Source organism: Girardinichthys multiradiatus, chromosome 24 (assembly GCF_021462225.1).
Source record: "Girardinichthys multiradiatus isolate DD_20200921_A chromosome 24, DD_fGirMul_XY1, whole genome shotgun sequence".
NCBI lineage: Eukaryota > Metazoa > Chordata > Actinopteri > Cyprinodontiformes > Goodeidae > Girardinichthys > Girardinichthys multiradiatus.
Window position 1 is genome coordinate 9,772,836 of NC_061816.1, and position 13,884 is coordinate 9,786,719.

The 13,884-nt window shown below is 36.4% G+C and overlaps 1 protein-coding gene across 1 annotated transcript; it reads right to left on the reverse strand.

Annotated features, from left to right (window-relative positions):
* Positions 1-1,900: 1,900 nt before the first annotated feature.
* LOC124861904 (T-cell surface antigen CD2-like) lies at positions 1,901-13,032 on the reverse strand. Its single transcript, XM_047355871.1, has 8 exons — positions 12,823-13,032; positions 9,265-9,537; positions 8,896-8,984; positions 8,326-8,500; positions 8,118-8,162; positions 6,989-7,066; positions 6,214-6,458; positions 1,901-6,053 (listed from the first exon to the last, which is right to left on the reverse strand). Exons 1-8 carry the CDS (start codon positions 12,941-12,943, stop codon positions 5,964-5,966), a joined length of 1,116 nt encoding a protein of 371 aa, XP_047211827.1. The 5' UTR covers positions 12,944-13,032; the 3' UTR covers positions 1,901-5,963.
* Positions 13,033-13,884: the final 852 nt, after the last annotated feature.

Below are 13,884 nucleotides of genomic sequence, written 5' to 3' on the forward strand. Positions count from 1 at the left end.
TGCATTATGTCATGAGCATTTGTTCCTGTTTTAATTAGTTTCAGTGGACAGTTAAAAGCAGTTTTGTTTTGTTTTTAAATGAACCAACAGCGCCATCATGTGGGTCTAAAGCAACAGCAGATGTTTAGGGCTGTTCTCCTGCTGGAGATGAACCTCCACCCCAGTCTCAAGTCTCTTGCAGGCTATTTTCTTCCAGTACTGACTTGTAGTTATCTACATTCATCTTCCCAACAAATCTAAACAGCTTTCCAGTTTGTGTTAAACAAAAACTAATTTGAAATTATTTATTGTACTGATACATCTGGAATGTACCAATGTTTATTTATGATGGGGAGTCAGTGTCCCAACTTTTCCCTCAATTAGAGAACACATGTTTGTTCGTCTATTTTGTTTCATGATTAAAATATGGCTAATTTCTTGTCAGGCCAAGTCAGAGGAAACCTTAAGCGCCTTGCATTGCAATCAGTCGTCCACCCTTTCACACACACATTCACACACTGACAGTGGTAAGCCACATTGTGGCCACAGCTGCTCTGCTGCAAACAGACAGAAGTGGGGCTGCCATACAATCGGCGCCACCGGGCCCTTTGACCCCCATCGGTAGGCAAGGCGGGTGAAGTGTCTTGCCTAAGGACACAATGCCTGAGATGGACGTCCAAACATACTTCTAGTCATTGTAGCCAATCTTTGTCTCGTCCGGTCATAAAACGTTTCCCTAGACGGCATTTGTCTGTGTGCCCAGCTGGAGATTTTAGATGAAGGTTGGGTTGAAGGCGTGAGCTTTGGAGAAGGCACTTCTTTCCTGGTCTGCACCCTGTGATTCCAGGCAGTTGTGAAACATGCTTCATTGGTTGAGAGTGATACTTGTGTTCTGTCACGTTAAAGCATATTTTAGAACTGTCAGCACCATAATTTAAAAGATTTATGTCAATGTATGTGTGTATTACACAAAATCTGCTATAAACCTAAACTTGTGCACAAAAGTCTTGTTTTTAAGAATCATTGATGTGAACTACGTATATAAGCTGCATGTTCAAGGCTCAATCATTTTGGACAGGACAATTAGATTTTATTAATCTTTTAATAGATCTGCAAGGTTAAAGTGCAGGGGCAACCTGAAACCAGGCCAGTTCCAGCTCTTAACACATTTGGTTTCAACTTACACGTACAGAGGAAACCAAAAAAACTAAGCGTATCTGACGGTTTGTGGGTTTTCACCATCTGACAAACGTGTCAATTTGCACTTAATATTTGTTAAGAGGAGAAATATATATTAGACAGTCCAAACACTAAAACAAAATACACTTCTGCTTCATACGGTGGACATGCAGAGGAGGAGATAATGCATGATGTGTGGTCATGTCTTAAATACATTCATATTCATAAAATCTTGGCTCTTTCTCCTCTGTCAGCCAGGACTAGTCAGTTATTAGTCAGGTTATGCTCAATAGCCAAGCCAGGGCTACACTTATAAATGTGTGTTGGCCTTACAGTTAAAAAAAAAAACCAAAAAACCCTGACATAATAGAATCCCTGATGTTTTGTAGGAATGCAAGGGAAGAAACACACTTAACCCCAAGTTGAGTGTTTCTACCCTTGTATTAAGTTGCTTCAGCTCAAACTAACAACCACTAGAGGGGGAGAGTGCTCCAAGGTCCTCAGTCCTTATGTTTCAAAATGATTGCTCCTGCCAAGATAGAAATGTATCAACAACAGGATATTGACTTACATAAAACCTTACATCTGAAAGGTCCCCCTTTGTACACAGACTCCGGTTTATTCTTACATTTTGGACCTTTCTCAAAAGTCTGTTTGTGGAACAAAAAATACACCGCTGATCTAAAAGCAGAAACATGATTTTCTCTATATTAATCATAGTTTGTCATACATTTTTTAAAGATTTTTTTTCAGCACTAGAGGCCTTTATTTTTCTTTTTTTTTTTAAATAGATGGTCACGCACTCAACCCATACACCACCAGCGCTGCTTTTGTCATTAAAATGAACAAAACCATCATCTGCCAGGATCTTAAAGATAAGCATAAAAAATTATGTTTTGTCCATCAGGCTTTCCTCAAGTGATCAAAACATAAAAGTGTTATGCTATGCAGATGATGTTCCTTTTATACATCTATTGATAGTTAGATATTTACATTCTGACATTAAATTGAATAAAAAAATTAAATCTCAGTTAAATTAAACCCTCAGAGGTGAACAAAACTGTGGTTGCATGAAGTCACCATGCTAATCAAGACTCCATAAATGAATAAAACTTGCAAACAACTTGCAAACAACAACAAAAAAACCTGAAACAATGGATATTTGAATTCATAAAGCAAAATGGGGCACACTTGAAATTAAAACTACTCTGCTGGCTAAGATTTTGGCCATGAGACTTTTCTCAAGTAAAAATAAAGGCAGTGTCATGTTATGCAGATGACTCTTTACACATCTAATGGCAATTAGATATTCAAAATGTGTCTTTAAAATGTAGAAAACTCCCATCCTTCAGCATGAAAAACACTTTTGCCTTTCTTTGGATAAGCATAAAATGACAAAATAAACATCTAAATTATCTTCAAGAAGGAAGATAAATATTTAAGTTTCAGATAAGCCACTAACCTCTAGAAGACAATTGCACTGTCCTTTAACCACTGATCTTTGAGTATGGCCTCAAGGCAAAACTGTTTGAGTGTTTTTACTAAGAGGTGTGAAAATAATGAAGCAATATCACTGGTGTCTAGTGTGTGGGTGTAGAGATACATGTGCAGTGCAGCTGCATTAAACCTGACACACTAAATGTGACTAATTCTTTCCATGTTACCTGATCATTTTAAGAAGATCAGAATGCATGACTAGTAAGAAAATGTGTATGGTGGTAAAAGTTTGAGCTCCAAGTGCAGGAAAACATTTCCATGTTGCCATAAAGCATGATAGCGATCTTGCACTCAGCATGCTGTGTGTGAGCGCACAGAGCAGTAAACCACAAACACATTTTCAGCAAAAATGCACAGGATATGGTGAAGGATGCAGACACGTCTTCCATCATTTGGTTGCACACTCAATCTAAAATGCACCCTGCTGCACATGTCTGAAAAAGGGTTGAATCACATTTTCTTATTTTTGTATTTTAAGAATAAATTGTACTGCATCATTGTACAGCATACAATGATGCACACACAGTACATAGAACAATGGCAATACAGATAAATAATTAACTTAATGAGACCCTTTTTTCTTTGTATATAATAAAATGCATCATCAAGAAAAGCAGATTTCATACATTTCATCATGTGGAGAAACTGGGAAGAACTTTACAAATAAGTAGATTTTCATTATACAAACTGTTACCATCGTACATTAAAACAAGCCTGAAGTTCAGTAAACTGCACCTTCATGCATTGAATAACAATCGTCCCTGCACCAAAAACAGCTTTTAAATGTAACACAGAAGCAGATGAAAAACAGATAAATTTACACAGTTTGGCTAAATGGAACTGTACACTTTTACTATACCTGAAGGCATCAAATCAATTTACATGAGACAAAAACTCATAACAAGTTATTTTAATGCAACAGTTTAGTTTCTCTGAATGCAAATCTAAAGTAATCGTAAAATCCAAAACGTCAAACTCAATTAACTTTTCCCGAAGAATTATTCTACAAATCAATGACGATTTTTAATCAAAATCAAAAGTGATTTTGGCACCCTATCTCTACTGTCCTAGGTCCTGTGTTATGGTGTACTACTGACACCCGGATGCATACTAAACACAGAAGATGGTCTATGATAGACTGTTGGAGTGAAACCAGTTTGTCTTAAAGTGAACAGAATTTATTAGTAATCTGACAAAAAAATTTACATACATAAAGAAAATCACACATAGTTTGATGCAGCAATTGAAAACTGTGTCAACAAAATATATCTCGCATTGCTACTTCTATCTATCCCAGCAGTTTTCTTTTCATGTTCACCTAGAAAATAAAAAAGCAAGACATTTATACTAGACATAGTCCAGCATGAGATTCTCATGGTTTAAAAACAAACATTTAAAACAAAAAAATATATATAACATGATAAATTCAGTTTTAAATAGAACCAAAAAGCAAAAATTATTCCCAATGCTGTGATCTAACATATTAAGTTTTAATAATGTTACTTATGTCATTCATTACTCTTATTTTAGTTTGACACATAGACTTAATTGACAGATACAAAGCCTCTCTGAAGGGGTTAGGCAACACTCTTATTTCTTGGTTTCAGAACTATCCTTCCAACAGGCCTCAATATGTACAGGCAGATGCTTTAATATCTAAGCTGATTAAAATTTTAAAAGGTGTTGTGCAAGGGTCAGTCTTTGGACTAATGCTTTTCATCATTTACGTTAAAGATCTTGCTTCAAATGTTCACCTCTATGCAGATGATACAGTAATTTACTGTCCTGGCAGCACACAACCAGCGGTACTCAGTAAACCTCAAAATTCCTGCAATTTTATGTTTTTAACAAACTGTTTTTATTTTTCTATTTTACATAAATTATTTATTGCTCATGCACTGACCAGATAGCTTTATTCTCAATTTCTTTGTATTTGTGACGATGATAATAAAGGAAAATTCACTCTGTGACGTAAACCTTGTTTTTAATCCAGACAAATTCAACCTCATGTTATTTTCAAATTCAAGACTGAATTTAATAATTTGCAGACAGGTTCAGAGATTGAGATTGTCTCTCAGTACAAATGTCTTGGTATTCCTAATGAAGACTTAAACCACACAGCCAACAAGTATTAAATAAATTAAAATTAAAACTAGTCTTTTACTCTCAAAATCGGCCCCATTTCTCTTTTAAAAACCAAGAAAAGGCGAATTTACGTTACTTTTACATCTGTAAGGATTTGTGGTGACAGTCTATCAGGGTGCTTAGATTTATAACAAGTCTCAAAATTCTTACTCACCACTTTCTATGTGAGAAGGTGGGCTGGTCTCCTCTGTCCACCAGAAGACTAAACTACTGGTATATCCTGATTTAGAAATGTGGCTCCATTTGCTGGGAATCACTTCTTGGGTCTCCAGCATCTGATCGATCTATATACTTTTAAATAGTTTTTAAAAGACTTGGAAATAGCAATATCTTGTGGTAGAACCGTTTATAATATGTTCTGACTTTAATTGATGTGATGATGTTTTATGTGCTGCTTTCTTGGTAAGGACCCTCTTGTAAAAGTGATTTCTTTATTCTTGATGAGTGTTTTCTGTTCAAACGAAGGTGAAATAACAATAAAATGAAGGAAAATATAAAATAAACTCCTAGATTTAGCAACAGTAGTTTTCTTGTGCTTATTGTACAGAATATTATGCTGTTTTGCCATTTTTGTTTATATAGAGTAGCAAAAGAAGAAAAAGGTGATATTTGCTGGTTAAATAATCATGCTAAGGTAGTCAGCCTGCCATCTACTCCTTAACTAAGTTAACCTTTAGAAGATTGATGGGTGGCCATTGTTTTTAGTTTATTTATTTAAACGTTACTTACTGCCTTGATTGAAAACATAAGAAAATGCCATAGCTAACCTTCATATAGCCCACTGAGAGGTAGCGCCCAGCAACATGTGGGGGAGGGGTAGCATGGTTACTCAACACAGCTGGAGAACATTCCAGCAACTTTGAAACATTCTCGTTCAGAGGACCTCAAACAGCAGGAACAATGCAATGTTTAGTGGTTTTAAAACCATACAGTTTGTTAACTTTGTTATACCTTGATACCCATAACTGGCCTATGCCTAATAAATTCTCTGCATTTTAATATAAGTCAGAAAGAATTTGAAAAATTCCTGTTTGAGTTCAGCTTTAAAATTTTTCAAAGATTAGGAATGTTGTAGTTTGTTCATGGAAACCAGGAAACCAGGAAAAACGGTCTGTGTCTGAAAAATAAAATGTCTCCTTAAATTCTCTAAACCCAGATTACTTTTAATCTATTTGTCCTTTGGGAACTTTCTTCCTGGGCTGAGGAAGAGGAGGAGGCTTCTCGTCATCAGCGTCATTGGCAGGTTTTTGCTCCTAAAGGAAATGAAAAACAGAAAAATCCTCACATCAACATCTGAAATGTTTTCTTTTAGAAGTGAATGAATGCCAGTAAAAGTTTCATATATGTTAACAATCAGATAAAGTCAGTCCAGGAGCATTTAATGAACGCTTAAGGAACCAAGCAGGCTCCTACCTGTACGGCTCGCCGTGGACTGGGCTCAGGTTGCCCGTTGGGTTCAGGGGCTCTAGGTCGAGGTTGTCGGTTCTGCTTAGAGCGGCTTTGTCGAGGGCCGGTGTTGCCTGGTGCCTGCTGCTGTTGCTGCTGCTGTTGGTGACGATGGTGATGATGAGGAGGAGGATGATCAGGAAGAGGAGGAAGATGGTGATGGTGATTTTGCTGCTGTGTAGTGGTCCAGTCCAAACGAAACTCCTCCTCATCTGTTAAAAAAATATGGACAGGCAGAAGTCAAAACAGGAGAATCTCATTGATTTTTAGGAAATAAATTAAACTTATGCATAAATTCAACTGGAGCATAGATTTGATATTTGCTCTTTTAACTTCTAACTTGGGATCTTGATTGACTTTCTCAGATTCATCTAATTCTTTAGTGTGTCCCAATCAGATCTGGAAAGTTAGTTTTAATTATCTTGGTTCCACTATGATTATTTTACTCTAAATCAGTAAACAAGAGTCAAACATTTCAAAGCACAGTTTGGGATACTGGTACATGTATTGTAAACAGAAGAAAACATGTTCATGTTTTAGAAATATTGCAAATAATTTGACCATAAAATAGAAATGGCCCAACAGTGAGCCTTGGGGTGCTCCAGAAGTTTTATTCAGGTAACTTGATAAGAGTTCTCGGTGCTGGTGTTTTACGGGTGATTAAATTAGTTACAACTGCTTTTAACAGCCTTTATAATCAAGACTGTTAACATGACTGACCAAAAAATATAAAGAACATTACCCTTCAGACGCAGCTTCCTTTTTCGTTTACTTTGGACAAAGCAAACAATGACGATGATAATCAGCAATATAACAATACCTGATAAAGATGATAAGAAATTATATCAGAGGTGCAGATCTAAAAAAAATTAAACAACAACAAGATAATTGCAGCAGGAAGAATATTTCAACAAAATAACCAGTTGCACAATTTTTGGTACCCCAAATGATCCCTTTAAAGTAAACATAACTGGATAATTTTTCTCAGAGTTTTCAATCAGTAATAAACATGCCTTTTCCCTGGGGTATAAAAATGGTGTGAATCAGAGATCGATTTGTTTAAGACACTGGCCACTAGGCTGGTTGACAACCCATATTTATAATGCCCCCATCCACAGTTAAGATCACTGTAAAGGCACTGCAGCAAGGAGTGGTATCTTGGAGCCACCAAGTCTCCATAACAACCATCAGACGCTACATCCCAGGTAATTGTTTGGGAGGCATGCAAGGAAAAAGCATTTTTCTGTCCTAACATCACAAACATAGAGTTTGCTAAACTCCACCAGGACTATAACTGCCGGACCTTGTTCAGATGAGACTAAATAAACATTCTGGGTTACATCAGGACATTTACATTTTTGTGCCCAAATTCACACACAAATGGTTCAGCAGACAATTAAATCAGCCTTTTTCCATAGTTATCTCCAGTTCTAAATCGTTTACGAGATCTGCGAGGTGAACTGATGACAAGAAAACATAAGAGAGGATCCAAGACTTCGGATGATTTAGAGAGATTGTCCAATGTTTAAAGATCCTTCTCTTTGTACACTCCAACATTGAGAAATCTTATAGGAGAAGACTTAGTCCTGTCCTACTAAAGAAAGGGGATTGTACCTTTTGTACCTGTATCAGCAGCAGGAGTACTAACAGGTGTGGGACGAGTGATTTTGTTTAAATCTTCACTGAATAAATGTACTTAAATCAAAGCCTGGATTTTTCTGTATTTCTCAGGGTAAAATTATCCAGCATCAATAAAAGATACATGTATTATCATTTTTTACACATCTCTTTCAGAAGTGAAGCATCTGTACAATTTCATGCAGTACATATTTATAAACAGTAACTTATTTTAAAGCAATCTGAAAACATACCTGCTCCGCCACCTACAAACACCCAGATACTTATTCCAAACAGCCCTTCAAAAACAATGCATAAAAGTTTTAATAAAATAGTTACTTTGCAAATGTAAAACATTTAAAAATCAAAGCTGTTCAACTGGGAGTTCATACATGTGCATTTTATTTAAACATTTAATTAATTTAATGATGTAATTTTTAGCCGCGACCACAACATACTGACCTATTTTAGCACAATTATGAGTGACCGACTCGCTGGTTTCACTACTGGCTTTGTTGGAAACTTTGCAAACAAATTTGTCGGCTTTAGTGTCTGCAGCTTTCATGTTAAAAACATACTTTTTTTCCTTCACCACCTTTTCATTCTGAAGCCATTCGTACTCCACATTGCCAGGTTGCTAGAGGAAAATAAAAATGAAAGACTGACTGCAAACTCTTAATTAGGACAGGTAGGTCAAGTAAAACTAGAGTCAAACTGTTCACGACAATTTCAAAGTTAAAATGTTTTTATGTTGCAAAAGGCATATATGAAGAAAAAATCTGAGTAGGATGAAAATTTACCATATTGTAATAATTTCCTCTGGCCATATGAGATAGAAAGAGGTGGTTTAACAGATTATTTATGACTTAACAGCAGAGCATTTAAAAAAGTTTAGGAATAATGAATGTAAACAATGATTCTAGAAAATATCACGACACAGTCTTGATGAGCGTTTAGAGTCCACTTGGGTTTTCAGGAAGCAATGAAAGTCTAGTTTAGTTTAGTTAAAAAGGTGTAAAAAATAGTTCTTACCTTGTCAGAAACCTTATCAGGAATGCATTTAAACTCCACATCATTTGGATTCTTACATGTTGCATCTACTTTAGGCTTCTTCACAGGATCTGATCAGGTTTGATTAGATCAAAGACACAAGACGTTATTGAGAAAATATTAAAATAAAGAAACCAGCAAGCTGCTGATGTTCTGCACATGTTTAAGATCTTCTGGTGCATCAACACACTGAACTCTCACAGTTTTATAAGCTATCGTGAATTTAATCTTGGACATCTTCAATGAGGAAATAAAGAAAAAAATCAAGCAGAAGCTTTTAGTTATGTATAGAAATGATTAGTGAAGAATACAAAGAGACACTTGTGAAACTAAAAGACATTTTGTACCTACCCAGTACACATAAATTTGTGCTCTTCATGGTCCGTGATTTTCCACTTTGATCATAAACCTCAGGGATGTAAACTCCTGCTTGGTCCTTCTTCAGATTTGTCAGTTCGAGGGATCCATCTGCATTAACATTACTTTTTGCCATAAGTACATTTGCTTGTTTTTGATGAAATATTGTTACGTCTTCAAACTTCCACTTCAGAGTATCAGTAGGTTTCAGTTTGTATCCCAGAGGAACTTTGAAGTTTCGGCCCATTGCAGCATACTGGTCACAAACTTTGGATCAGAAAAAAAGGGACAAAAGAAGAGCAGGATTCTTAGAAGATGGACATTTTATCGACATCGGTCACATCACAGTCTAACAAGTCTGAAGGAGAATATGTTGTTCTGACTATTTAAAAAAATTAATGGATGTAGAATTATAAGTGTGTGGAAAAAAACGATCGAGTAAATCCAGTTACTCTGGATGTGACATGAACTTCCAGAACAACAGATGATCAAGCCTGTCCCACCAGGTAGAGCTGCTGTTTGACACAGAACAACATAGCACTACAGGTAGTCTTTGTAAATAACCACAGGAAACCAGAACAGTTCCAGAACCTAATGCTAACACCAGGATGCATAACCTCTTCAACCACCGACATTCAAAAGTAATCCTGCACTTTGACCTCCTTCCGTAGTCACCTCAGTGTATGTTACTGGCTTGTTTTTTGTAACAGACGAACACAAAGTAGTGCAGAACTGTGAAGTAGGACAAAAATGAAACCAGATATTTACGTACACCGCATAAAAAACACAGAACCACTTGTTCTCACTGTTTGGCATCAGGTCCACCTAAACTTTTCCCATTTTAGGTCACTTAGGATTAACAGAATATTTTCTATTGCTCAATGTTAAAATAAACTGTACATAGTTTTCAAATTTATTTGGATACAAAAGCTTAACAAATGCAGAATACACTTGTAATCAGGCCACTGAGTCAATACTTAGTAGCACCACCTTCTGCTGGAGTTAAGCTGCAAGTGGGTTTGTCCTTAGCAGCTTTCTAGAGACACAACAGCTTTTTGCAACCTCTAACAGGGTTCTGTGTGCAGAAAAGGGAGATACACTAATAATTCCTGCATTATGTTGTGTTTCTCGGTAGTGCATATGATCCAAAGCCCACAAGTCAAAATGAAACTCTACAGCCTTGTGCACAGAATCTCACCATTTAACTGTGTTGCTGCTGACAGATGATGTGTGTTGCATCCTGTTTTCTCTGTCCTGACCACAGTACTCAGCAGCGCACACTCCCACACGGTTCTGTTTCACTCTTAAAGTCAAGCTTGAACTCCCTCACGGTGGGTGACTACAGCCTATCAGCTGCGTAGCGATTTACTTAATTTTGTTAAATTAGAAATGATGCTTGTCTGGTGGATGGAAACTTTTCTCAGTCACGGCAGAAGTTCTAAGGAACAGAACTGTTATGCAATTATCAAATAACTTTGAACGGGTTTCATTCTCTGTGAAGTAAAAACCCGCTGTGAATAAACTGTTACCTGAATCCCCGTTTCATAAACAACGTCATTAAATCTCTAAAAAGCTGTGGAACTCGCTTAACTAATTAAGAACATGGTTCCTCTTAGAGGTCTTTTGACTTCTTAGACCAGAAGAATAAAATACAATCTTCTGACAAAGTGCTTTCTCAATATTTCATTAAAAACCACAATCCTCCCCATCTGTGACCAAAATAGTTATTAGTCGCTGCTTCTCACCGCAAAGCTGAACTGACTGCCACAAACAAGAACAGCCTCTGAATCAGCTGACTGGCAAGGTGTGTTTGATGTTTAGCTACCAAGAAAAATCTAATTCAGATGCAACAGACATGTCGGTCTCAGTAAGGGAGAACTTATTTTCTTTGTAACTCCAAGAAGAGACAACAGCAACACCAAATGGGTCACTGCAAAGAAAATGAAGCAGGATCTTGTCTGAAAACTTTTATAGCTGAAGTGTTGAGACACTGGATGTTGGTTTTCCGTTTTTTTTTTTTTTTTTATCTCAAATCAAACTGAGGATTCAAAGTTATGAAATCCATGACCTTTAAAGGAGCAACAGTTCGGTTAGATGATCCAACCCACGTTCCTCTATGATTACCAGAAATATTTTGTTTCTTTTGTGTCTAAATGTAGCTGTAGTCAGGCTGGTTTGAGCTGCTTTAACTGTTATTAGTCAGTTCTTCAGGTTTAATAGAAAGGAACTCATTTTTACCTTCTTACTGTGTTTCTTTTACCTGCTGTTTCTGCCCTTCATAGTACTTGGTTAAATTAGATTAAATTGATGGAATTATTTTTATTAATATTTAATTATAATGGATTTTTTTTATGTTTGCTTTAGATTGGCAAACTTATATCAGGAAACTGACACTGTTGCTAAATATTGCTATGAGGATATTATGATTCACCCACATCTCCTGACTTTTCGTCTTTGTCACTCTGTTCCCACAGCTCTTTGTAGGCTTTAGCATTTTGATCACTAAAAATACTCCTGAAATTTGAGCATCAAGGGCATAGATTGCACATAAAATATCATATTCTTATAACAGATATTACATTCAAGCTGCCCTTTGTGATTGCAATATAAGATGTATTGATATTATTGAAGCAATGATTGCAATTCATGCACAAAATGTATTATATAATGTTAAATCTTTAAATATTTCTGCTAAAGATTGCACATTATAAAAATGGGATGGTTTTATATTATTATTATTTATTTTTAAGTTTTTAACTTTTTTTTAAAGCTGAACTCTTTAAATAGGTTTGTATTCAGCCTTTTATTTGAACATAATTGGTTCTTCTGTCCTGCATGTTCTCGCAACTTCTGCAGGTCACCTCCACGTTTCTGCTTCTGCACGTCTTCCTGTTTGTCCTCTGCAACCTCCTTTTAGGTCAACGCCACCACGCCAGCAGCACCTTTTTCTGACTACTATTTTACCGCTCCTCTAACTCTGATTCTCTCATTGTTGCCACTTTTATCTCCAGACAATTCAGACCAATTTGTATTATAAAAAGCAACAACTACAGCATGAGGGAAGCATGTAATCTAAAAAACCTGAACAAATATAGATGGAAGGTCTCGTGTGGCAGTGAATCCTCACCCTTCCTTCTCTGGTCTCTAAGGGTGCAATATTACACCATAGAAGCTCTAATTTTACCATTATGGTCAAAAATCAGGGCAGAAATCATTTAATTTGCTTACTTTAAATACTTGAGAGGTAAAACTTTGTCTTTAAAAAAAATTATCTAATTTTCTATCATTTAAACGCAGTAAAATATTGCATAAAAGTTTGGTCCGTTTACTAGAAAACCTAAAAGCATGGGAATAACCTGTATTTTAGACACATAACAGAGCAAATATCTTCTGCTGAAAACATGATGTGAAAGAGGTTAGAGAGAGAACAAAAACTAGAACTTCTAACAGAATCTAGTCATAAAATTCACAGTCATCCTACATTATCCCTTAAATCAGTATTAAATATTCTCCTTCAAACACTGAAAAGTGATTTCTTTAATAGTTCAGTACCTTGGGAGGCAACGGAGGTGACGGCGAAGCAGCAGAGCAAAAACACAGAGGCTGCAGGCATCGATGCCATCTTCATTGTCGTCCTCCTCATATTTGGCTGAAAAGAAGAACTTTCCATCATCGAGGTTATTTCCTGTCACAGCAGCACATAGCTCTCTTGTCAGAGCGCACTGAGCGAGCTTATGGTTTTGAAAGGAAGTGATCCAAGAGGCCCCCATCGACTTTTAAAGCAGTAAGAAAATAGAGAGCGAGTTGAAAATGTCATTTTTAGAACACGGGGAGGCGACCAACTTTATTACTGTTTCCCCGCTGACTAAATATAATTAACGTGCAACAGCTTTAAGAAGATCATCGAAACTGTCACCAAAAGCAAACGCTGCTCGAGGGATGCCTGGCAGCATTTTAGTTTTTAAAATGTTGATTTGAAGGTATTCAAACCACCCTCTTCAGTGTTATTGAAATGCAGTAGAATATATTGTGTTGTGTTGATCTTGTGTTGATGAAAATTGGTTCCAAAACCTAAAGCATATTTAAGCATATTTGCTCTGCAGATCCATCAGGTTGAAAGATCAGAGCAGCACCATCTTTAACCCCCTAATATCTCACATAAACTGAGTCGAAACGAAGTCCAAACCGAGTCGCTTTAAGCTAATATGTCTGTGATCCTAAACGAACAGTAGGCTAATGATGGCAGCCATACTGGCAGCAGCTAGAAGTGATAAGCTTGTGGTTTTCAGGACCAAACGACCCAGCAGCTGTAATTTATATTGCAAGTTTTCTTGTCATTAAGTATTCAGAAGTAAACTTTAACTATATCAATCTTATGTACCCTTTTTCATGAGTTAGTAATATTGAAAATGCAGTGTTTACTAGTTTAGTCCAACAAGTATGCAAAAACTCACAACAGAATCTACAGTGTCCTTGTTAATTCAGCAAAGATTTGGCAAAAATGGAAAAAGCTCTGTGTGGAAACGAAGTATGCCCTGGCTGTTTTTGATTTAGGAGCTAAGAAGCAGGAGGTACACTAAATTTGTGGATTGAAGTGTGTTTTTTTTTTGTGTT